Source organism: Rhipicephalus microplus, chromosome 4, assembly GCF_043290135.1.
Source record: "Rhipicephalus microplus isolate Deutch F79 chromosome 4, USDA_Rmic, whole genome shotgun sequence".
In the NCBI taxonomy this organism is placed as follows: Eukaryota; Metazoa; Arthropoda; class Arachnida; order Ixodida; family Ixodidae; genus Rhipicephalus; species Rhipicephalus microplus.
Window position 1 is genome coordinate 100,612,179 of NC_134703.1, and position 25,411 is coordinate 100,637,589.

The 25,411-nt window shown below is 45.7% G+C and overlaps 1 protein-coding gene across 1 annotated transcript in view; it reads right to left on the reverse strand.

The window, feature by feature from the left end:
- Nucleotides 1-2,745: 2,745 nt before the first annotated feature.
- The window catches only part of LOC119172226 (uncharacterized), a 120,968-nt gene continuing 98,302 nt past the window's right edge, over nucleotides 2,746-25,411 (reverse strand). The window contains exons 4-7 of the mRNA XM_037423260.2: nucleotides 17,470-17,790; nucleotides 10,545-10,689; nucleotides 6,552-6,697; nucleotides 2,746-3,167 (exon numbers count right to left, since the gene is read on the reverse strand). Of these exons, the coding sequence (XP_037279157.2) occupies nucleotides 2,944-3,167; nucleotides 6,552-6,697; nucleotides 10,545-10,689; nucleotides 17,470-17,790 (836 nt within the window). The 3' untranslated portion in view covers nucleotides 2,746-2,943. The remainder of the gene's footprint in view (nucleotides 3,168-6,551; nucleotides 6,698-10,544; nucleotides 10,690-17,469; nucleotides 17,791-25,411) is intronic.

Consider the following 25,411-nt stretch of genomic DNA (forward strand, 5'->3'; position numbering starts at 1 on the left):
AGCACTCGTACCTTCATACAATACACCTTGCCCACCCGGTCGTTCTGTACAGGTATAAGTAAATGCCATGCACTATACATCTACAATGCAACAATCGAATCGAAACTATCGTGATGGAGTTGCAGTGCGAGAGGTGATTACCGGCTCATTTTCACGCATCACAGGAGTCAAAAGGTAGATACGGCGCAATCTGTTGGCGTTCTTAACTACCATTACAGCCTAAATTATGTCTGGTATTATCTGTTCCCTTTGAGATTGGTACTCCCAAAACGTAGATGCAGTGAAGTATAGTATAGGGCGTCGTATGGGCTCCTTAGGGTCAAGCTCACTTCCCACTTTGCGGGGCTGTTCGGTGAGATGCTGCGTAAGTGCTGTGCTAGAGGTCTCAAAAGGCAGCGTGGACAAAATGCGAAAGCAAACGCGACAAAACAAGGTGTCCACGCAATATCACACTAGGGCTCGAAAAGAGGCACGACGACACCATAACGTGTTAGCAAAATTATTCGCTTAAACTGACCGGAACGCGTAAAATGCGTTTATTTAAGCATCGGCCCTAAACTTGCACATAAACTGCAATATTTGCTGAAGGTGTAACAGGTCCTGGACAAGCGAGCCTTGTCGCGTTGTTCTACAAACTACAAGTGATTATGCAATGCGAAGAAACCTTTTGATCACACCACGTACGCTTTATGTACACCTTTTATATTTAGGATGGAAAGAAGAGATTCTGGCTTTCTAGAAAAATACTGTTGTCAGAGGTCACTTTTCAGGTTTGATCTACAAGGATACCCGCCGTATAAGAGCAGGAAATGTACTCATATGGTCAGTATGATCTGTATAACGGCTCAATGTATGTGCAGGTAGCATGTGGCGTCGAAAGAATTGAGTGAGCAAGGCTCTAATTTGTAATCTACGTGCTAAGCTACGAAAGCGAATGAAGTATTCACATCCTCTACAGAGTACAGCCGAAGCACCATTGTTTGAACCAGCTCACACTGACCCGTCTACAACGCTAGACGGGGTCAGTACACGTTCCTTTATCTCAGTATAAGATATTAGCAAAAGTCACAGATGCAAAGGAAAGGCTGCAAATGCACTTTGCTTGCTAGGATTATTCCCAGTAAGCAATATACAAGCCTTAAACTGGAAGCGATAATTCGGTTTAGCAGAGTAGTACGTTGGGCCAGCTGGGACATAGCTTAATAAAATAATAGTTAAAGCAGAGAACTAAGGAAAATGAAAACAAGAAGAAGAAGGCACCGCTATAGGACGCCAGAGTTCACTATAATTTATTTTTAAGTTCAGTACCCTAATATATACGGTGTAAAAACATGCACACATAGAGACGGCATAGCCCATGCAAACTGTCTTGGAGCACTATCAAGCGAAGCTATTGCGCAGTGCTATCTAAAAATAAACACTCAAACTTGCAGAGAAACACCAAATGCACACTAATGCAGCCATCCCTGTTTTTTATGTGGATTGATGATGGCTGCATTAACTAACTTTTCCTCGCTTCCTCCGACCACACGCACGTCTCCTAAGGGAGAGCGCAGTCCCGCAAAGCATAAAGGAACGTCAGATGTGAACCCGTGACTTTCTTAAGCAATAACAGGTGCTCTCTAAGGTAATCATTAAGTCTGGCGTCTTATGATGTCTTCTTCTGGCTTTCTTTCTTAGTTCTCGGTTGTCACCCACAATCACTCGTTTTGGGAAGCAAGAACAACATGGCAAACGTGCAATGAAAGGAGGCAACACAATGTCTATACAACACGCGCAACACTATTGCGTTCTTGGTAAGGCATGTGTACAAGAAGGCTGAAAGGTCCCTTCTAAAATTGTTCCTGAGTGTCGTCTGGGTGGTCCCCGTTGCTGTGAAGTAGTGAGAATGGTATTGCATATACACAGTTTGTGATGGGATATATACATCAGTCCGCCTTACATTAATTCACCTCAGTGAACGTTGCTGTGTTATATATAGGTATTTTTTGCTTCAGTGGCATTCCTCGTCAAAAAAAAAAAAGCGTTGTCCCTGTTCTTTTAGTATAGGCTTTAGTAGTTGTTGGAGGAGAATCCATAATCGAATACGCAGTCGACAAAGTGCGAATGATTATGCGCAAATACGCAACGCGAAGGTCCCGCGCACGTAGTTTGAGGACACCTTGCGAGTTTGCAGCTCATTATGAGCGTCGAAATAATTAACAAGCAGCAAATAGACAGAGTTAAATAAATTAATTGGCCTCCTTTGCTGCTGTATTCGGTGCCACGAGGCACGTAGCATAAAACATTCAGGGGATGCGTATTCATTATTCAGGAATTCGCATTGCTGTCTACTATTTTACAATGGCTCCCATTAATAAATCTAAGAGATATGATTTTGAGCCTACGTTTACCAAGTATTTAACGTGCACTGGGCGCATCTATGTGCCTCTCATGGCACCAAATACGGTGGCAAAAGAGGCCGATGGCTTCGGGACACCATTGAAAATTTTCACTCTTAATGTCTACTTCGATACTCTGACCCCCGTATTCAGAAACGCTCCTCGACTCGACCTTCGCATTTCACTTGACAGAGTTGAGCACTGCGCCACTGCTCGGCTGAAAATGATGCTGCGCTACTCAAGAATCGCAGCAGATTATCGCTGATATGCAGTGACTTGCCGCGCCTAGAGACAGCGCTCACATCGGTTTTTTCAAGTGAAGGTGAAGCGTTGAGTGAAGGGACGTTCTAGAATACGGGGGTGAATGTAGTCAGTCGTAGGCGCTCCAGCCAACCTTCGGCAGGAGTTGGAGAGAAATATTTAAAACATTAACACTCGTCTCGCTAGACACAAGTGAGAACGAACAAAAATTCCTGGGACGGTATTGGTCTACCAGGAAGGACTAGAGCTGCGTACAATTCGGTGGTAGTCACTCTGTTGTGGTTTGGGCAAAACGGCGGGCTTAGTTACTGATGAAGAAAGGTTCTTCCATCATTCCGGCTTCCTCGGCTCTTTCCTCGGCGTACCTAGATCGGTACCCGAGCTTGAGGATAATGTAGAAAGAGATGAACAGAGGTGGCAGCATGCCGATCACAAAGCCGGTGATCTTGAATCGCTTAACGGGAACACCGTCCAACGGGTCGCGATCCTGGACAACGCTGGCGTTGGGAGGAGTTGAGCTGTCATCTGCAAACATAGTGACAACATTCCAACATTGTATTTAAACGACAGGTGCACGTTCTGACAAACGTAGTATTATTCGTTTAGCAATTTTCGACGCGAAATTCAGCCTCCTTCAAACGTACGCGCCGATTCGTCGACAAAAGACCGTTCTTTCTGTCAGTGACCTTTCGTGACAACGTAGCTCGTGACGCTTCAAAGTTGAAAATGTTTTAATCACAAAAGTTAAGGTAGTCTGGTCAGGAGAGAAGGATGCTGTGCTACATTCAACACCTTGCACACTCGACCTACTCAAAAATAGCTGAACTTCCGTTGAACGGCTGTGGCACGACACCCTCCAAAAAGGCAGCTTTGCGCCAGGGGTTAAATAATTCGTTGATTAATTGATATGTGGGGTTTAACGTCCCAAAACTTTCATATATGATTATGAGAGACACCGTAGCGGGATACTGCGGAAATTTAGACAACCTGATGTTCTTTAACGTGCACCCAAATCTGAGCACACAGGCCTACAGCATTTTCACCTCCATCAAAAATACAGCCGCCGCAGCGGGGATTCAATAGCGTGACCTGCGGGTTAGCAGCCGATTATCTTAGCCCCAAGACCACGGTGGCGGAGCGCGCTCCCACCAGGGGTGCCAAGCGTGGAGGTAGTGCGGAACTCGGCAGCCTTGTTTGTTTTTGTTCGATTTCTTTTTTCTTTCCTCGTATCTTTCTTCCTTGTTTTCTTTCCCAGCTTTTTTCTGTCTTTCCCTCTCTTCACTTCTACTTATTTTCCTTCTGTGTCTTTTTCATTTTTCCTTCCTCTGCTTTGCTATTTCGTGCTTCTTTCCTCTAATTTTCTATTTTACACGTGCTTTTGTCAGTGTTACGCTAAGCGTTTTAGTCTTTTTTTTTGCTGCTGACGCTGACTTTAAATGGTCATCATGAATGCGCAGGACCAACAATGGGAAGAATTCGCATGAGAGCGCTCTGAGCATGCTCCACATGAAGCGCTACGTCAAGCAACGACCGCACCAGTCGTAGCTGAGTGTAGGCTCCACTTGTAGCATACGCCAAGCAACGATGGCACCATGAAGTGCTCGGCGCTTAATATCTGGCTGATGCTGCGGGCTTGGTCATTTTTGTGACGGAGGTTTCTCACGTGAAACATTGGAGGCACAAACCTGCTCCCAGAACCACTTTTTTAACGTCTGAAGAGCCTCCTCTAATGTAGAAAGCCTGGCATATATTGCGGCTGATAACTTTTATTGTTCATTAAAATATTCTTGCTCGCCAACTAGCGTTGCAATTTATTGGAGTCGAAGTTGTTTTTGCACATTTCCCCGAAGAGAACATGTGTGCTTAGAAAATATTATTGTCATAAACGTCAGTACCACTTCAACAGAACATTTTCTTCTTACACACACAATTACGAGATGACAAAACATGCTTCATTTGCATGAACATGGATATGAGATGGCGTGAAAAATACATGTACATTCTATGGTTCCCACAAACACAGCCACACACAAATGCGTCACTAAAGGACAGATACACATATACTTATTGCAAGGTAAATAAGAGGCACAAATAAAATATGACTATGTACACTTCGCTTATTTACATGTTGGCATGTCATTTCTGTCGGCGCATGGACACACCAGCCTACCAATACCAGGCTGACCGAAAGACAAGTTTCACTCGTTCGTCACAGACCTGCTACACAAAAGGGCAAGACCAGTGCTAAAAGAATTCCAACTCCGTGTATATTGCGAGCGTGCTCAAGAGCTGTTCTGTCGCAGCAATTCGATGCAAGCCCGAAATGCTGTGGAGCCACCATAATGGTTTCATGCAGAAAGTGATTTTGTACCAGTGTACAAGTCATCTCCGTATGGGTTTTTTTTTTTTACCAAGTTTTCCAGACTACGTTGAAAAAAAAAAGCATGTCCTCCTTAATGTGCTGTCCGTTAAGCAATGAGAACATAGAAATCAAATCTGCTTTATCTATGCAGCTTTCAATGCTGTTGTGGCACGCTATAGTACACTTCAACAATGACGCTTCCTTTTTCGTGAGAGCAGCGAATAACTAATATTCCTGGAAGTCGTCGGAATCCCCTATATGAAAATTTTGTATGCATTCTATTTTTCTCCTGGCTGGCCCGCAGTTAAGAGACTATAAGTTTTTTTCATGCCGTTCTTTCTTTAAGACACCGTGCACTTCAGGATACTCGGAACATATAACTTGCGCAGTTTTTTTTTGCCGAGGACATCAGAACAACCAACTCTAAGTGTTAAGAAATCGAAAGTATTTGTATGCTGGGAGCCGATTCATACACCCGCTGATGCACGAACCCAACAAAATTTTAAACTTTTCATTCTGTTCTTCCGAAACGCCCAGTTGCCTATTCGTGCGAAAGTTTCATCAGCCCTTTGATTTCGCTCAAAAAGCCTCGACTAGCGCAAAGCAGAGCATTCACGCAATCCTGGGTAATACCGAAGGTTGTGCATCTGCTTCAAGAATGAACACAAGCGAACTGGAAAATTGCTTTGCGGCACGCCATGAGAACAGCGAATGGACTGCGTTGCATTTATGGGTTTGTTATCGTTGATAAACCACTTCTAGTATGAAATTATTGCAGTCGCAATTTTAAAAAAAGCTTCTACTTGTAACTAGACAATGCACCCATATTGCATAGACGCATCAGCACAACCACTCTCAGTCAGATTTTTTGTTTTTATACCAGCGACTGGCAAAAAGTTTGGAAAAACTTGAAGTGTATTTAACAACCTTTTTATAGCTTTATCTTAATCAATTCAAACTATAGAGTTCAAGCACACAACGTTCGTCATTTCGCGCTGTGTAGATTACACGCACACACTTTCCTGAAACTAACCTAAGTAAAAGGCTTGCGCACATTTCTCAGTCGTTGTGACAGTCACTTATATTTGTCAGCTTTACTTATGTGCATATATAGGAAAATGTGCACATTGATGTCAGCCGTGATGGTGTTGTCTCCACCTTCCTAACTGTTTCTTCTATTTATTTATATTTTCTGTCCACTCATCCACCATCGAACAGGTAAAAATAAAGGGTATCAATACCGGTATTCCGTTCTTCTGTCTTCCGCTCTACCTTTTTTTTTCTTCCTCACTCTATCTATACTTGTGGGACTTCGACAGCTTTGAATGTTATTTGATTTGGTGCTGTTATAGTGTCTGGTTGCTTATTCCCACCGTTCACTTTTCAATATACGTGTAGAATTAATCCACAAACAAGAAACGATTAACACGTCACTCACAAAAAATTGAATCAATCAATAAATCAAATAATCAATCGATAAGTTCATAAACTCGATTTGATTGAAGACTTTCAATTAACTGATTGATTGATTTCACAACACGACTCACCATTTCGGAGGAGGAGTGAGCGGCTAGATGTGCCTAGTGAGTTACGTGCCACGCAGGTGTACTTGTGAGGAACCTCGGCGTCACCCGAGGTTTCGCTCAGGTGTAACTTGGATATCCGCAGGCAGCCTTGCGACGCATTTTCAGTCCTGGGCAGGTAGAACGAAAACATCGCCATGCCCTAAATGGAAGTTACTCGTAAGCCTGAACTGTCCTTCATGTATCGTTCCCCGTAATGAAGGCAGCTATTTTCGCAGAATGCATTCTCTGTTGATAACTCTGAAAAAAGTGTACCTTGATGACCTATAGCTAATAATTAAGGAGAATAAAAAAAGAAGGCTGAAGTTGAACTAAGTTCCTAAATGGAAATTTTATAATTTGATAACGCATGCCCCTTCACAGAATTGCATTCTTATAGCAGAGGGCTTGCCCTATCTTTTTCATCGAGAGTGCCGGGACATACGGAAGAGCTAAAAAAACAAAAAATGGGGGACCTTTAAGCTTCGCTTTGACAGGTTGAACACCATAGCGATATTCTATTACTAGTGCCTTCTTCAAACACTCAGTGTGTGAAATCTCCTCGAACTGGCCATGCAACCACTACGTACGTGGCCTTAAGGATTCAGTAACCTGTGTCTTTTGAAATGGGTGACTGGCTTCAAACTATGAAGTCGTTATGATAATCCCATTTTTTGACGCTCGACGACAACGTACGTTTGTACCACAAATGTTCCCGTAATAACGGGTACATTTCATGTTTTATCGTGAAGGATGCATACAGGACGCGTGAGTTTGTGAAGCATGAAAGTTACTTTCACTGCATTTTCAACCGAGTTAGTTATTTTGACTGTATTCACAAGAGGCGGGGCTGTCTGGTAAAACACCCACTTGCCACGCAAACGACCTGGGTTTGATTCCCGTGCAGACCCAGATTTTTTGTTAGATACTTTATTTCCATATCTCTCGACTTTTTTTGGTCACGAAAATATGAATATTTTTCGCTCACAACCAACGACACCGACGCCAGAATTTTCGTAGAAGGAGCTCTTCAAGGCTATCACGTTCAAATGCGGTCCCTCCTGACAAAATCGAACACAGATATTCACATGTGTGGATGAGGTGGTGATCACTTGGTGATGAGAAGCGTTCAATTGTGGAGATCAAAAGATAGGCAAAGGTCAATTGATCTGCTGTATTACTCGTACCATAGAGGGAAAGTATTCGAATGTGAACAGCACTGATTCCCACGTATTGTGTCCATTGAGGGCGGACAGAAAAAGCAGGCCTGTCATGTGAAACTCATGGAATGCCAAGCACTTTATGTCAATGGCAGCGAGTTGCAACAATGTGTTTAAGAATACACATTGCAGTGATGTAATACGCTAATACGTGAACTATATAACAATTAAATGGATGGAAGAGAAATAACTCTAAATTTCGCAGTCATTTGTTTTGCGTAGATTGAAAAACAACGAGCTGTTTTTCGCGGTTCTGGATCACGAGTTTCATATGCAAATACGCTTCAATAAAAATGTGACTTGGCGATTTCAAAGGCTGTGAATAACAATAAATATTGATAATAGAGCAACCATCCCCGGAAAGGCGCTGGTCCCACGTTAAAATCCCAGACAAAAAGCACTTTTTTTCATTTCTGGAACTTTTCTTTCCTAGATACAGGAATCGATACTACCTCACCCCACGCACACTGTAAGATGCCTATATAGACAACCGTTATTGACAACCAGCAGAGTGCGATTAGGTTTTAGCCAGGAAGCACAAAACGGTGAACTTTGAGTAGCTTGTAACTATATACTCGTGAGAGAGAGAGAGAAAACTTTATTAAAAGGTCCGTCAATTGCTCAGGCATGGCCCGTTGCCCCTAGCTGTGACAGTTTATGTTGATAGTGGTGCGAAGGCTAAAGAGGCGGAGCTTCCACATGGCAGCGTTGTTCTGCAAGTAGAACGGACGCTTGCGGCCCTTTGCAGGTTTGTTCGGTAGCACCCTTAATGCGTTTAGAGAATTATATGCAAGAAAAATAATCAGAAGGGAGATCCATTCCGATTTTCAGTGTGCTTTTCAGTGTCATAATACTAGTACATTTTTCTTGGTAACTAAAGAGCGTGTTTGAGTACGAGCACTGAACTGCTACGTCATGGACGCCCTGTTTACTTTGGAAAACAGTCGTGCCGAAAATTTGTTATTTTTACAGCGAAATCTGTATATGAATGCGACAAACGAAAATCCGTTCAGCAGCGGTATCATGAGCGGTCTATACTCGGCGACAACTTTGCTCGGCACTGCATGATGGGAAAGCTACGGTGGTAGAGTTTCTGCACACGTAGCACTATACGCGAAATAGTCCGTTATGGCGCGCGCATCGTAATGCTGAGGAAAGTGACGGGGACGCACCATCAGCGTTTTATGTAGACGCAGACGACGCTTAGCGCTTGAGGTGCACGTGAAAAGGAGGGACTTTCTCACGCGTTTAAAAACGCGAAGTCATGATGAATAAATTAAAAGAATTATGAATATTTTGATAGTGTGAGTAGTGTCCTGTCTTGAAAAGCTCCGCGCAGAAAATAAAAAAAGAATTTTTTATGTTTCACGTTGAAAATATGAGCTCTACTGTATAACTACATTCAATGACGGTAGGATTCACGCAATTTGGCTCTGTAGCCTTCGCTCCAACGCCAAGAAAGCTGTCGTTGAGTATACATTGGCTGTGTTATCAGTTACGTCATTTGTAAGCACGCGCGCCATTGGCTACGTTGTGAGTGAAGTCTTCGCAGCCGTGGCGCCAATCGAGCCCGCACGCAAGATTTTCTCATGAGACCTCCCCGCCGAGTCAGACGCTTGCAAGAACGCGGCGTTGCGCCGTCAATGTGATGATTGTGGGAGCGCGTTCGTCGGGGCGAACGCCTCATTCGGCGGCAGTTTCTCGAGCGGCTTCGGCTGCGGAGCCTGTGACCGCCTCTGGTTCTAGAACAATCACTGTGAATAACTCATTGCGAAACGCATTTAACCGCAAACTACATTCCTCTATGACCGTGATCATGCGAGACACAATGTACGGCATGTGAAAGAAACGTTGTGGTAAACGTGAGCGAAAAGTGTGTCGAATTTTGTTAAGAAGCACAAATATGTAACTAATAACTGTGAAACGCTTCATCGCAACGTCGGGTTCAACTAATGCTCCTTGGGTGGAACCCACTGCTAAACGCCGGGGCTGCACGCTTTTGCTTTCGCTGGTTTACCAATTTGTATGAAGTGCTTGGGCGGCGACTGGAAAGAAAAGGAAGGTATTATTGGAAAGTGAAAAATAACTAAAAGTTACCTACGACCTCCTGCAACTGATTGATTCTCACAATAAATCAAACAACATTTATGTCAGCAAAACTAATCGAAAATTATCAAATAACTTATGGGTACTATATTTTTAGTGCAGTAGCAAGCTGACGCTTTGGTTCAGTAGCTTTCGCAGTGATAAAAAAAGAATATTACTGGACGGTACTTATTGATATGGAGTAGGCGAGGCCAGATGAACCTCAAGCTCTCCACAGAAAACAGTTAGAACAGAACACAACAGAAGAGCTTCCGCAGTGCTTGAAAATTACAGCATATAAACAGAGTGAATGATGATGAGTGGGGCGAAGTGTTCGTCGTTCCATCCGTGCTTCTGTTCGTCCGTGCGTGAATCCGTCTGAGCGTCCATTCATCCATGCGTCCGTCCGTCCATGCGTCCGTTCTTCCATACATTCGTGCGACCATCCATGCGACCGTCCATCTGTTCGTCTGTCCATCCATCTAGTGAACAATCCAAGTACCGCCATCTCACATCTTTTCGTCATATATTCATATACAAGTACCGCCATTCAGCGCTCATTCTAAAGATTTAACGAGTGGTGGCCACTACTACAAACCCGGGACACACGACGCATGGCGTAAGGAGCTTCGCCTCTGAAAAAAAAATGTTCTCGCAGAGTATAGCTGCCCACCTGAGTGAAGGAGTGATGTCCTCGGAAAGTGGCTGGTCATCCCGGAGCCACGCAATCTCTGGCGAAGGTTCCGCCCCCGCGACGCACACCAACCGGGAGTCCTTCTCGTCGCGCCGCACTTCCAGAGGCTCCACTGACGGGGCATCTAGAATCGCGGGTGGGGCGTAAGACAAGCATTTCTCGAACGATTTCCAGATATCGAACTCATTACAATGCTAACACCACTGTGAAGGAGAAGCTCCCTCTCATACAAGATTATGTAAATGCAGGAGCGAGTATTCATATACGCTCCCCCTTTCCTTTTTTTCTTGTGAGGATCGGAACACGACAGGTTACCACGTAAGCACCCCCCCCCTCCCCTAAAGTGACGACGTCTATTGCGAAAGGGATGTTCGGATAAGCAGGAAGATTTCGAAGAACGTAATAGCCAGTGCAAATAACTGTATACCAACTCTGCAAAGAATTGGCGAATATGTAACGAAGCTATCAATCTTGAGTATATTTTCCGCCAGCGCTTTCGTACAGATTCGATGGCCGCAACTAAACGTCATTAAGCGCATTAGTTCTTTGTTTTCAACACGTGGTTTGCGTAACTTTCGCTGGCGGTATGGCCCACACCGGACTCTGCTCATCCCTTACATTTATTTTTCTGCGTTCGTGTATTGTCGAGCTACATAGGCATGACTTGTCTGAGTCAGTTTTTTTTTCAAGGAACTCTACGCGGCCACCATGTCTTTAAAAATAACCGCTGTGCAAAAGCTCTACATTAAGGAAAACAAGTAAACAAGTTTAACAATATATATATATATATATATATATATATATATATATATATATATATATATATATATATATATATATATATATACATACATACCCCTTCCTGGACTAAAGTTGCCGATTGCGGCCGGCTATGTGATGTAAGTTTGAGACAACTACATTACATTATTGCCCTCTGTGGTGACTAAATCATCTGTAGTGTGTCGCGACAACTTTTCACCTGACCGCGCATTTGCGTCATGTCCAGTCGCTTTGACCTTACTGACCTTGATTATACTTAGTGCTATCAAAAAAAAATACAACTGGCTCTGATTGATCCATTAGGCACGCCCATAAGGAAAATTGAGAGAACCTGATCTGAAACCCCAGTGTACTACCAGTTGATGTGATTAGGCTGTAACTGGTTGTTCACTTGTTATTCAGGATTGAGACGATTAGCTATACGGGAGAAGTTTGTCGCTGGGTATCGCATACTGGTGCGCATTTTTACATCAGAACTAGTGGCACTCGCTTTCTAAAGCATGCCTCCCACCCTCTGCCTGCTCCCATTCATTTATTTGTTAATGGTTGCTTCCCGCGTGAGGCGAAGGTTACGCTGGCCCCAAGGCACACGTAAGAAACTGATACGGTAACGACTTTGGCAAAATAAATAAGTGGCGATGCTATCCACGCAACCTTTACGACCAATTCCACAGCGTCAGCCACTACAAATTAACGCACTTCCCCATAGACCTCTCCACGGGGCGTGTGCTGACTCGGCTATGAAAGAATAAAGGAGCGTGGAGAGGGTGGGCGTTTGACGAAATCATCATTCTGTGGCCGCTCGAGCGGAGGCCCCACACGACATCCCGCGCATGCCGAGCAGGCTGGCGGTTTCTCGAGGGAGGCAAGTTCATGTTTTCCGCGCTTTGACTCGTACAGGTGAAGGAAGGAACGCCCACCTTAGTCGTTTCCTTTCCACCCTAGATGCGCATTACGTCCACTCGAATGCCACCCGCAATAAAAACCACGGCAGTGAAGCGAGAGAGGAACAAATCCAGTTCACAGCGCGGCCAGCCGTCCAGTCTCGGAAAACCTATCAGGGAATGGGACGCAAGCCAGCCGGCGCCCGCGCACAAATAGCAAGGTGCCGTCCCTGCCGCAATAGAGCAGTCGAGGTGGCGCGAGTTACTGTTCCGGAACACGCGGCCTGGCACAGCCTGACCGGTGTTCGGGAGGTCTGCACCAAGGTCGAGGAATTTACAGGGCTGGTGTTTTCGGTGGCGCACGGCCAGTGCGGCCCGACTCCTCTTATAAGTGGGACGGAAGTGAACTTGCCCTATACCAGAATCTCTCTGAAGCAGAAAGCTCTCTTTATGTTATTCCGCTGCGCTTGAGTGGGGAAATACGGTAAGGAGGAAGTAAGGAGAGAGTAAGGAAGGGAGTTTATTGTGCGAACCGAGAAAGAAAGCATTGAAGAGTGCTTCTGTAGCTGACATTGATGGCAGTCCATGTGCGTGATACAAACATGAATGTTCTAATTACGATTCAAGTCCCGTTCGCCATGTGCGTAGTGTTTCTTCATTGCCCGTACTCGCAGATGGACTAGAAAAAAAACCTCCTTTATATTTAGGGCTGCACTTGTATAATAGTTGTCGAAAGCACTGCCTTCGGGCTCTGTACTTCCAGACAATGGTTACGTCCAGCGTGACACTGCTTGAGGCCGCTACAAAGAGTAAAGAAAGTCCAGCATAAAGCGGCTCGCGAAAGTGCTAAGGTTAAAGGGACAGCAAAATATTGAAAGGGAAGCAGCACCAAGTAACCCCTCCCAATAATGCTTGTTGCAGAATCCGCAAGGGGCGCCTCCATTCTTCTCTAATGTACCTAATTGATCAGTTGGTTTGTGGAGTTCACCATCCCAAAGCGAATGAGGAGGCAATGACCGCTGCCGTAGTGGAAGACACCAGATAATTTCAACCACCTGCGATTCGTACACTGAAATCGTACAGCACGCAGACCTTTATCATTTAGCTTCCGTTGACCTGGTCTCTCGTATCATCAGATGAGTCCTGTGAGTATTGTGCTACCTTGGGGGCAGATGAGCTTTTTTTATTTTCGAATACTATTACGTGTGGAAATGACGGTGAAAATTTGTTCGCAGCATATGATGTACTTTTACTTTACTATAATTGCGCCTGTCAGCCAGCGTTTCGCTATGTGGTTATCTCACCAACATGTCTCACCATGTGATAGTCGCTTCATTCAATAATATTCTCGCCGACACCTCTGCACGCTTTACTTGGTCATCTCATCGAGACTACAGTCACAATCCTTGTCAGATCAACTACTGTCTGCGACACAGCGCTGGTAATACTTACAACGCTCGTCACTCCAGTGTACAGTGGATTGTTGGTTGGGTTGAGGGGGCAGCACACTTTGTTGCAGCACAAAAAAACGCCAAGAAACGGTAGCCGCTGTCTTTAACAAGTCAATCATTTCAATTTCCCTCACGTTTTGTACCAATCCAACATAATCCCTTCAATTTTATCAAGTACGCCGTTGCGAATCGACCCTAATTTTGTGTTTCTTGTCTACGTCTTTGTCTTTTAGCGCTGTATCCAGAAACGACACAACCATGCAAGCCAAATATTTGCTACCACCACCTCCTTTTCCCCTCTCTCAACTTTTCCTTTCCCTCACACAGGGCATCTTACTGGAATCGATCATAACTGTGTTTCCCGCCTTCACTAATTATTTGAATGCGACGCATCACATATATGACCTGCCCTTACCCAGTTGTAATTAGTGTATTTGTCTGACGAAAATTGCGGTCCCAATTCACATGTCGTGCATTGTAACCAGACCATTGTAATCCATTGTAACATGACCATTGTAACACGTGCATCATTGCATTAAGACCAGTGTAAAATGAGAATCGTAATCAATCGTGTACCGATTATTTGTGTACTTATTTCGTGTACCGATTAAATAATCGATTAAATAATCGTGTACCGATTAAATATTCGGTACACGATTATTTCGTGTACCGATTAAATAATGTACACAAATAATCGTGTACCGATTATTTGTGTACAATCGTGTACTGACCCATTGCGAAATGGGCCAGTGCATTTCTCAGCCATACAGCGCAGCACACTCACTTCTGTAGTCAACAAACTGAAAATTTCGAGGTATTTCAACACGCGCGCGCGCTGTCTCAACCATACAGTGCAGTACACTCACTTCTGTAGTCAACAAACTGAAAATTTCGAGGTATTTCAACGCGCGCGCGCGCTGTCTCAACCATACAGCGCAGTACACACAATTCTGTAGTCAACAAACTGAAAATTTTGAGGTATTTCAACGCGCGCGCGCGCTGTCTCAACCATACAGCGCAGTACACTCACTTTTGTAGTCAACAAACTGAAAATTTCGAGGTATTTCAACGCGCGCGCGCGCTGTCTCAACCATACAGCGCAGTACACTCACTTCTGTAGTCAACAAACTGAAAATTTCGAGGTATTTCAACGCGCGCGCGCGCTGTATCAACCATACAGCGCAGTACACTCACTTCTGTAGTCAACAAACTGAAAATTTCGAAGTATTTCAACGCGCACTTGCGCTGTCCCAACCATACAGCGCAGTACACTCACTTCTGTAGTCAACAAACTGAAAATTTCAAGGTATTTAAACGCGCGCGCGTGCTGTCTCAACCATACAGCGCAGTACACTCACTTCTGTAGTCAAAAAACTGAAAATTTTGAGGTATTTCAACGCGCGCGCGCGCTGTCTCAACCATACAGCGCAGTACACTCACTTCTGTAGTCAACAAACTGAAAATTTCGAGGTATTTCAACGCGCGCGCGCGCTGTCTCAACCATACAGCGCAGTACACTCACTTTTGTAGTCAACAAACTGAAAATTTCGAGGTATTTCAACGCGCGCGCGCGCTGTCTCAACCATACAGCGCAGTACACTCACTTCTGTAGTCAACAAACTGAAAATTTCGAGGTGTTTCAACGCGCGCGCGCGCTGTCTCAACCATACAGCGCAGTACACTCACTTCTGTAGTCAACAAACTGAAAATTTCGAGTTATTTCAACGCGCGCGCGCGCTGTCTCAACCATACAGCGCAGTACACTCTCTTCTGTAGTCAACAAACTGAAAATTTCGAAGTATTTCAACGCGCGCGCGCGCTGTCTCAACCATACAGCGCAGTAGACTCACTTCTGTAGTCAACAAACTGAAAATGTTGAGGTATTTCAACGCGCGCGCGCGCTGTCTCAACCATACAGCGCAGTACACTCACTTCTGTAGTCAACAAACTGAAAATTTCGAGGTATTTCAACGCGCGCGCGCGCTGTCTCAACCATACAGCGCAGTACACTCACTTCTGTAGTCAACAAACTGAAAATTTCGAGGTATTTCAACGCGCGCGCGCGCTGTCTCAACCATACAGCGCAGTACACTCACTTCTGTAGTCAACAAACTGAAAATTTTGAGGTATTTCAACGCGCGCGCGCGCGCTGTCTCAACCATACAGCGCAGTACACTCACTTCTGCAGTCAACAAACTGAAAATTTCGAGGTATTTCAACGCGCGCGCGCGCTGTCTCAACCATACAGCGCAGTACACTCACTTCTGTAGTCAACAAACTGAAAATTTCGAGGTATTTCAACGCGCGCGCGCGCTGTCTCAACCATACAGCGCAGCACACTCACTTCTGTAGTCAACAAACTGAAAATTTCGAGGTATTTCAACGCGCGCGTGCGCTGTCTCAACCATACAGCGCAGTACACTCACTTCTGTAGTCAACAAACTGAAAATTTCGAGGTATTTTAGTGCCCACACACACACACACACACACACACACACACACACACACACACACACACACACACACGCACGCACACACACGCACACGCAACGCACGCACGCACGCACGCACACACACGCACACACACACACACACACACACACACACACGTATCACAATGCGACCGTATCACAATGCGACAGTATCACAATGCGACCGGCTGTGGAGAACGCGAGTAACTCGCTTACCCAACACGCTCGCGACGGCCCATATCCAGCGATCTCGCCGTTCTGCTTCAAGAAAGCTGCGGAAATCAGCAAAACCGAAGTCCTTTACATCCGTAGCTATTCGCAACGCAATAGTAGCGCAGACTGGGGTATTTTTTGTAGAGCGTGGAGCTGTTGCGTCTTCTCTTGTTCTCACTGCCGTTCTGGCAAATGAACTTACAAGCACTTTATCGTGGTTCGGTGACGCGTCCAACTAGCGGAGAGAAATTTGTAGCTCTTTTTGCAAGTGTTCAATACGTCAATACACCTAATATTTAGCTCAATCGGTGTTTCGTACGCTGTTGTGGCACCTGGTAGCGCAGCAAACTGTGCGATGGAGTCAAACTGTGCGATGGAGTCAAGCTTTGCACTACTCAAAACTGTGTTGACAAGTGGCGCTGCGTGTCCGAAAAACTCCAGGGTCTGACGTCTATACTTATGATTTTAAGATTACATAGATGAATAAGTGTGCATGTTATTGAGCAAGACGAATACGCGCGCTACCACTAGTAGTCCTCTACTGAGCACCAGAATAAGTCAGCCATTGATTGATTGATTTGTGGGGTTTAACGTCCCAAAACCACCATATGAATATGAGAGACGCCGTAGTGGAGGGCTCCGGAAATTTCGACCACCTGGGGTTCTTTAACGTGCACCCAAATCTGAGCACACGGGCCTACAACATTTCCGCCTCCATCAGAAATGCAGCCGCCTCAGCTGGGATTGGATTCCGCGACCTGCGGGTCAGCAGCCGAGTACCTTAGCCACTAGACCACCGCGGTGGGGCTAAGTCAGCCATTGCTATATAGACATGGTGTTGTAGTGAATCTGGGCCACTGTTATGCTATGCTTGTCCAGGTTATCGCTATGTGTAGCACTAATTATCAATTTGAGGCAGATAGGCAGTGACTTAACGTCACGTAGTCACAGAACTTGCTTTCGATCTGACATCGTAGCTGACTAGTTACCTATGAAAATTATAATATTGCTATCTGTATACAACAGTCCACCGAAACCGAATTCGGTCAGAATACAGTGTCTGTCTCTCACTGTTTCTGAATGGCAGCTATCTAACGAGACTCACATTGAACGACGAGGTTGACGTCGACCAGAACGTGGTATCCACGCGCTGACTTGAAGCGGCACGTGTAGCGACGGGAGTGCTGCCTCCGCACGCGGCCGAACCGCAGCAGTCGTCCCCTCAGGTCTGGCGCTACGGGCGTTGGCGTCGTTCTTCCCCGGGGTGCTCGCGCCGTCCTGGTTGACGTGCGGCTTGGAGTTTCGCCGCCGAGTGCGAGCCAGCTGTCGGCGCCCGCCGAGCCACACGACAGCTGGAGCTCGTCGCCTTCACGGGCCACCACGGAGTAGCTCGGCACCCCGTGAGACTTGTCGGTTGGGAGGACCTCTGAGGAGAGTAGAAGTCATGAATAAAAATATTTAACACTCAATACATTTAAAGGATAGTGACGCGAAATTCAAATATTTTTGGCTGGAGGCTCTAAATAAAAACACGGGTGTTCAGCACCTCGATAACAGTGTCGTACTGCTTGTAGATGTATTGAATGTATTGTTAATACCACTGCCTTAAAGAAAAAATTCACCGCCATATCCACAAAGTGAATCATGTTAGAGAAGCTTGCATGGATATGATCGGGTAACCCGAGAATCTTCCGTACACTGCTCCTACCATGATATATAGATGTGACAATGTTGTTATATATGCAACACATACACAATGTTTATTAGTTTACATTTGTATGCACTGCATACATTCTACATATACAAGAGATGTCATTTTTCAAAGTACAAGAAGGACGTCACTCCATGAGTTCTGGGGCCCATTTTACTTTACAGATGATTGCTTCATACGCACGCACTATATATATTATACACACGCCAGAGGCCATTGGTGGCTTTGGACACCCATGGCATTTGCGCCATAAAACGCCACTATTCAACACCGTAAAGTACAAGAAGGGCATTCCTCCACTCGTTCGCCTTTAAAGATTATTACTTTCTGATAACTAAAGTACGTTGCCAAGAGTTACCGATGATGGGACGCAATGGAAAGTTCGAGAAGGCAAGATCGGTGCAGGTGTTCCTGATGGTGGTGGGACGTTTGCCGAGTGGTAATGATGCGTGTTCACTGCACGATCTCCCGGCGAAAAGAAAGGAAAACGATGTGCCGAGAGTAGTGTGCGCCGATGAATGGATGGATGGGTGTATCCGCCTGTGCCCTTTAGATCGGGCTCACACCACCTAGCCATAAAGAATTTCACTGGAACCTCGATTGTAACCACCGATCCGTTAGCCGCCTCCTGGTTATTTCTATCCGCTTAAAGTTATTTTGCCTTCACTGTCCCTAAACCCCAATGCTTCGAAAAATTTGGTGCCATTATCGTCGACTATAGGGCGGAGCCCTTTACAGAACATTATCAAATGTTTAGCCGTTTCCTCCTCCTCTCCACACACACACTACATACCGTGTCTGTGCCTTCGTATTTCGCTCAGTACGTCTTGGTCCGCAATGCTCCTGTTCTAGTCTCGAAGAGCAGAGAACTACCCTGAGAATTGTCGTAGATCTTTTCCCTTGCAATTTCCTGCCTAAAAATTTTGTAGGTCTCCAATGATAACTTCGTAAGCATTTCCATCTTCGACATGTCCCTCTCTGTTTCCTTCACCTTCTCCTTAACCGCTGTTTCTTTTTGGCTTGGTATTCTGCTGTTGTCTGAATACTTGCTTGACAGTTTTCGAGTTCGCTTCCTCCTTTTAGTATTAACATTCTTCATGTACAAGTAGCTGAAAACTTTCCTAGCCCAACGCTCCTCTCCCATTTTTTTTTAATCGCTCATCTTGCTCCTAGCTTCCCTGCACTCGAACTATGTCCATCCCATGTCACCTGTACCCCATGAATCGGGGTGTTCCGTGTTCTCGCAAAGAGAGTCAAAATCACCAGAAGACCGGCGTTTGGCGCGTTAACGCATCATATAATGAGCAACGTTGGAATCACCAGAGTCTACGCCGTGAGCGGCAACCGGAGAAGTGTGTACTAGAAACACTGTTGTAAACTCCGGCCACCGGCCATCGCCACTAAACAAGGTTTGTGCGTTAGAAGCTTGCCGAGCGAGCTCCTAAACCACACTTTTTCGCATTGCGGGGGCGGCTTCGCAATGACGTGTCAACCCAAGTCTGACGTTACAAAAGGAGTGCCACTCGCGAAATACCAGCACCAGCTTTGCCACTTGCTATCAGCCACGCATGGTTCACGTATACAACAATGCATGAATTATCGTCCTGTGTCTCCGACAGTGATGTCTGCAATTTAAGGAGGATGCAGAACGCAGAATTGGAAATCCAGTGAACTGTGTTGACTCGTTAGGATGATGTCCATTGCGGTGGGCTTTGTTTGCAGATGCTGAGTGATGAAAAATTAAAGTCAAAACATATATTTTACATGTGTTGACTGGCTCAGGTGGGTAAGGGGCATCGATAGTGCATATCATGAAAACGAGAAATGTCCCCTTCTGGAGCGCTGCAAAAGAATGCCATTAAAATACCAGTGAGAAAAGAATAATGATAGAAGGGGCACACGAAAAGCAGGGAAGCTAACTAGATTCTACTCGCTTTGTCACACTATACGCTAAGGAAAAGCGAGTGAGAGGGGGGGGGGAGGTGAAATTTAGCCGGAAGAGAAACCTCAGATTGGCTACGCTGCACTAGGGAAGGAAAAAAGGAGTGCGAAGAGAGGACCGTCTGTAAATAAATGCCTCAACGTTGTCTGCGACTAGTCATATCATGTCGTTCCATCCAGCTCCTCGAAGAAACTCAACTACCCCCTCCGAATGGCTCCCGTTGTAGGATGGCAATGCCAGTGATGCCAGTGCCTATATAGTTGATATATGTGAGAAGGCGGTTTTCTTATCTGGCTCAGTGTGTGTGTGCCCACGCTCACGCACGCACGTTCGCACTCAAACACACCTAAAAAGTAGTAGACGATATGTGCTAAGATCACAGATATTAGCCGAAGCTGCGTATATACAGCTCTAATATCGGACCCCTTTGTTTGAAATGTCGCTTTTGTTGTATTACTGTACTGAAAGACTTAGTTATGTTCATGACTACGTCTTACGGAACTAAGTTTACCATAGCTAAGTTTAATTTAACGAGGATGGGATCCGCGTGCATCCGGCCAAGTTGGGCATGTGACGCTATGATGTATTGGCGACGTGGCCTGGCTCATACCCCATGTTTATTCTACTCTGACTTCTTCCTCATCTACTTCGCCCAACCATCCCTGCCTTCTTACGTCACAGGCATACGACGCTTTGCTACTAGAGCTACCATGTTTAGCACCCTGGGTACAGCCCACCGATACTCCATTTCTGCGGATCACCAGTTCGTGACCACCGAGACTACGCATACTGGGCTAAGCGTCTGACTTGGTCTTCCGGTTCAGCTAACTTCCTCCGCAGGGATGTATGCTGCGATACCTCCACTCGTGTTCTTGAGTGCCCCGGTAGGCCTGCAGTGGCGTCCGGTCTTTGAAGTTTACATCGATGCCGCTGCCAGGGACGTCACGCTGGAGCACAAGAAGGCGTTACTACTGAACGCACTGGGCGTTGAAGGTTTAAACTCCTACCCGATTGCTGTGGAGGATTAACCGATTTCGGCAGTAGACCGTGGAAGCCCGGCGGATGCCGTGCAAGACGCGTATGCTGCAACGCTCCAGCAGCTGGACGTGATTTTGGACGAGCAAGTCAATCCAATGTACCTGCGTGCCTCATTCAAGACGCTACGGCAACTACCAGCCGAGACCACAGTGCAATAATACATTCTAGAAGTTAAACGGCTTGCTCGACTCTGCAATTTTGATGCGGTTACCACCATGGTGGCGTTCGACCGAATTGTAGAAGGAATCGCGTCCCCGAATCTGCGGAGAAAAATTCTGAAGACGGGAACGGAATTCTCCATTCAGAAGGCCCTAGTAGTAGTAAACAACTTTATTAAGACAGCTGACGGTTTCCTAAGTGGCGAGGGCTGTCAGGCCATGCCTGGTCGCCACCTCGTCAGCACGTTTGATGGCCCGGAGCTGGGAGTCCAGGTTTGTGGTCGTGAGGATTCTCTCCCAGGCCTCACTTGAAGGTTACTGTCCTAAGAGGTTTGCTGTGGGAGGGTCCTCGCTGCATCCGCAGATGATGTGGTCCAAGGTTGCGGTCTGTGTCTTGCAAATGGTGCACGTAGATGAGAATAAGGCTGGGTATATGTGTCTGTATATGTACGGGGAAAGGAATGAGTTCGTTGTAAGCCACCGCCAAGTGATTTGTTGAGCTCTGTTTAGTTGCGGGTGCGGGGGTGGCCTGGTTTGCCTTGATGGCTTGTAGTACTGCGTGATGTCGTGAAAGGTGATGAGTGGTTCGGTTGCATCGGTATCGTGGGCCGAAGTCTGGCCCACCGCTCGGCGTACGAGTCCTAGATCTTGCCATAGAAGAGGAGCGCGTCGACCGCGCGTTACAACAGCTGGATGCCTTTTCAAGCGACGCTGTTTTGTCACATCAGACGCGACTTGGCGACCTTCCTTCCACCATTTCAGAGCGTTCCTCCTTCTTCAGCTGCTTCGCAAGCCGGCGCCGACGTAGCGTCAAAGGCAATCTAAGGGATTGGGGAAGGAAAGCGTCGCCACGACGAAAATTCCGACACTGATTCTTCCGACGTTTACTTTAGTTCCTTTTGTTAAACAGCTTTGAAAGACTGACAAAAAAGTGTTGCGTAGATTCAGGGGAAAAAATGGCAGAATATCTACGGGGTGAACGATGGAGAGTGGGGCGAAGCATCCGTCCGTCCATTCTTTCTTGCTTCCGTCCGTTCATGCGTCCGTCTGTGTGATCGTCCATGCATCCATCCGCCCGTCCGTGCGTGCGTGTGTTCGTGCGTCCGCATGTCCATTCGTGCGCCCATCCCTGCGTTCGTCCATGCATCCGCCCCTGCGCCCGTCCATGCATCCATCCGTCTGTGCAGTCATCCATGCATCCGTCCATGCATCTGTCTGTGTGTCCGTTCGTCCATCTAGTCAACACTCCAAGTACCACCATCTAGCATCTTTTCATCATATATTACGCACCGCCATCCAGCGGACATTCCAAGGACGAAACGAGAGGTGGCACACGCACACTTTCTTACGGCTTGCGCTTCGTGTCTACTTCCCACCATTAACTACCTCGAGTTCATGGCATATAGTTCACTGTATTCGTGGCACTGCGGCCCAACGCTCGCTAAACCTTTCTAAAATCAAGGAGGTTACGCCCAGTGAGTATAACATAGCAACCTTTTCTTGCCAGATAGTGCTCAATGTACATGCGAATGGCTGCTAATGGATAATGAGAGACAGGAGAATTCGGCTTTTAGGTACCGCTCACGCTGCAAATTTTTTATTGTTCAACAACGCACATGAGAAATCTCCCACCGGCACAACCTTGCAGGTCAAAGCGTAAGAATTGAATATATACTCGCACATTGAATATATTAGCAATAATGCGAACCGCATGCTCGGCTTCCTTCGACGAAATTTCTCTCGATCTCCCACTTCATTAAAACTGCAGCTTTACAAAACCCTTGTACGGCCGAAGATTGTACGGCCTCTTCTGTATGGGATCCACATTCTGCCAATCTTATCTCCACACTTGAAGCTATCCAAAATCGGGCCGCTCGTTTCATTCTCTCTGATTATTCCCGGTCATCCAGTGTCACTAACATGAAACAAGTAGTACAACTACCTGATCTTGCAACCCGTCGTATGATAGCCTGCCTATGTGTTTTCCATAAAATATTTTACACCAATCAGACCTTAAAACAATCCCTTTTTTCAGTTTCATCATACGTGTCATCCCGCATTGATCATCCGTTAAAAGTTGGTGTGCCAAACTCCCGAACAAACCTCTACCTGAACTCGTTTGTCCCAACAACCAGCGTGCAGTGGAATCACCTTCCAGCCTCCATCGTCTCCATCAGCGACGCTGCGCACTTCAGGTTCACTGTCAGCAATCACTTTTTGTAACCACCCCGCTGTTGTCTTTTCTCTTGATTGTTTAATATTGTACCCCTCCTCTCTGTAACGCCTTACGGCATTGAGAGTAAATAAATGAAATGAAATAAAATGAAAGACATGTTACGTACTACGACGAGGGGCGAACAGGTGCCGTTAAAGATTTTCGCCCTAAAAAAGTGTTCTTTTTGGGGAGCATCTGTCTTGAAGTTAGACACACCAAATAGCGCAGCGAGGGAGATATGAATCATGAAATTCTATAGAAAATAAATGTGGGCCATTTCTGCCGAGGACAGCGAATTCATTTGTACAGGACGACATGCGAAGCGAATGTAACTCGATAACAAGCGCTGTGGTTGGAATAAACAGCTCGCTCGCGGATAAAGTCAACTTATTCTAGTAACGTTTGATAGAGCTAAAACGTAGAGTGGCGGCGATCCGTGATGGCTTAACGCAGCGTCAAATGCAATTTAAGAGATTCGGGAAGGAAAGCATCGCTATGACAAAAATTCGAACAGTGATTCTTCCGAGTCTAGGAAAGAAGAAAAAAGTCATCCATGCGTCGTAATTTCGCATCAGTCCGAGACGGTATATCGCGAAAAGAACTATGTTACATTTATACATAAAAAAGACTACGCCCCAGTGACGATTTTACTTGGACTCATCAATTATAGACGAGAGGGACGTTTTCATTCGGTTTCACTGGGCTGCTGACTCGAAGCTCGCGGGAGAAGATACATTCTCGGGACAAGTTACCAGGGAAAAGTAGTACTTGCACAAAGGCAATCGAAACACATTGTTCAGGAATATTCGGATAGCCGTCTACACGACCGTAAAGCCTCATTGAACGGTACGCGTGTCCTCATAAAATCAGGTTCCCACCCACTCCGACCCCATGAAATAAAATGAATATATACATAAAAATAGAGAGAGAAAAGCTTGCACGAATAAATACCCGAGGAATCATTGCCTCACATAAGTGCGTCCAAAAAATAGATATAAATGACTGTCGGCACCACGAAAGACAAACAAAAGAACACAGGCACAATGTAACGCACCATACGCAACCTGGACAGTTACAAAATGTGAAACCGAATATGAGTTCAAAAAAAAATTAAAAACTTAGAAAAGTAATGAACCAGTTGATAGCTCACGAGTTCTTTCCTGAATGGTTCAATTCGAAATTGCATACCTTTATTGTCAGAAACAGAACAATAAGCGAAAAAAAGAAAGACCGTGGAGTTAGGCACGTATACGCCAGTAAGCCAGAATGAATCTTTTTTTTTTTTTTTTTTGAGCACCCGTGCTCGTCTACAAGTCAATTTGGGAGAAAGCTCGAAAGTGGCCAACCATGCGTCCGGCACCAGTCGACGGCTGTGCAGTGCAGAGCTTGCAGAATAGAATTAAAATAATCGCTGCTTCTCTTTCTTTTAGGCTAGCTGTACAAGCAGGTTTATGGTGGTTTCTCTTGCAAAAGGTGTAGTTCCATCTCGTTGTCGGTACATGAAGCCACCTTTTTTTATTTCTTTGTGCAGCTTGAAGCGCGTTAGAGTTAGACAATGAAAGAAACCAGCTCTCGTAACCATGCAACAGTATTTTAGATGCAAGACCTTTCTTTGCGAACTGAAAGCACTTTTGGTGTGTATCTACATTTGTATCTATCTAGCCGCCCACGTCTGGATGCTCTCATGATCAGCCGCGTAACTTGGGGTGAACATTAACTACTGTAAAAGGGTAAAATGGTTTGAAAAATATAACGCGCTGGTCATTACACGAAGATTGTGACAATTCCGTCGCGTACGTCCTCAGAACCTGTCCGCCAGACCTGTGGCACATAACTGCGGGCGGGTATGTGCCACAGGTAATCGACATTTAACGCCTACCCGGGAACTACAAGAACAGACATTGGTAATGTTAACGCGATAGCGCTAAGAAAAAAAAAGGTAGAATTGGCAGGGTTGACTGGACGAATGCAAAGAACATATAT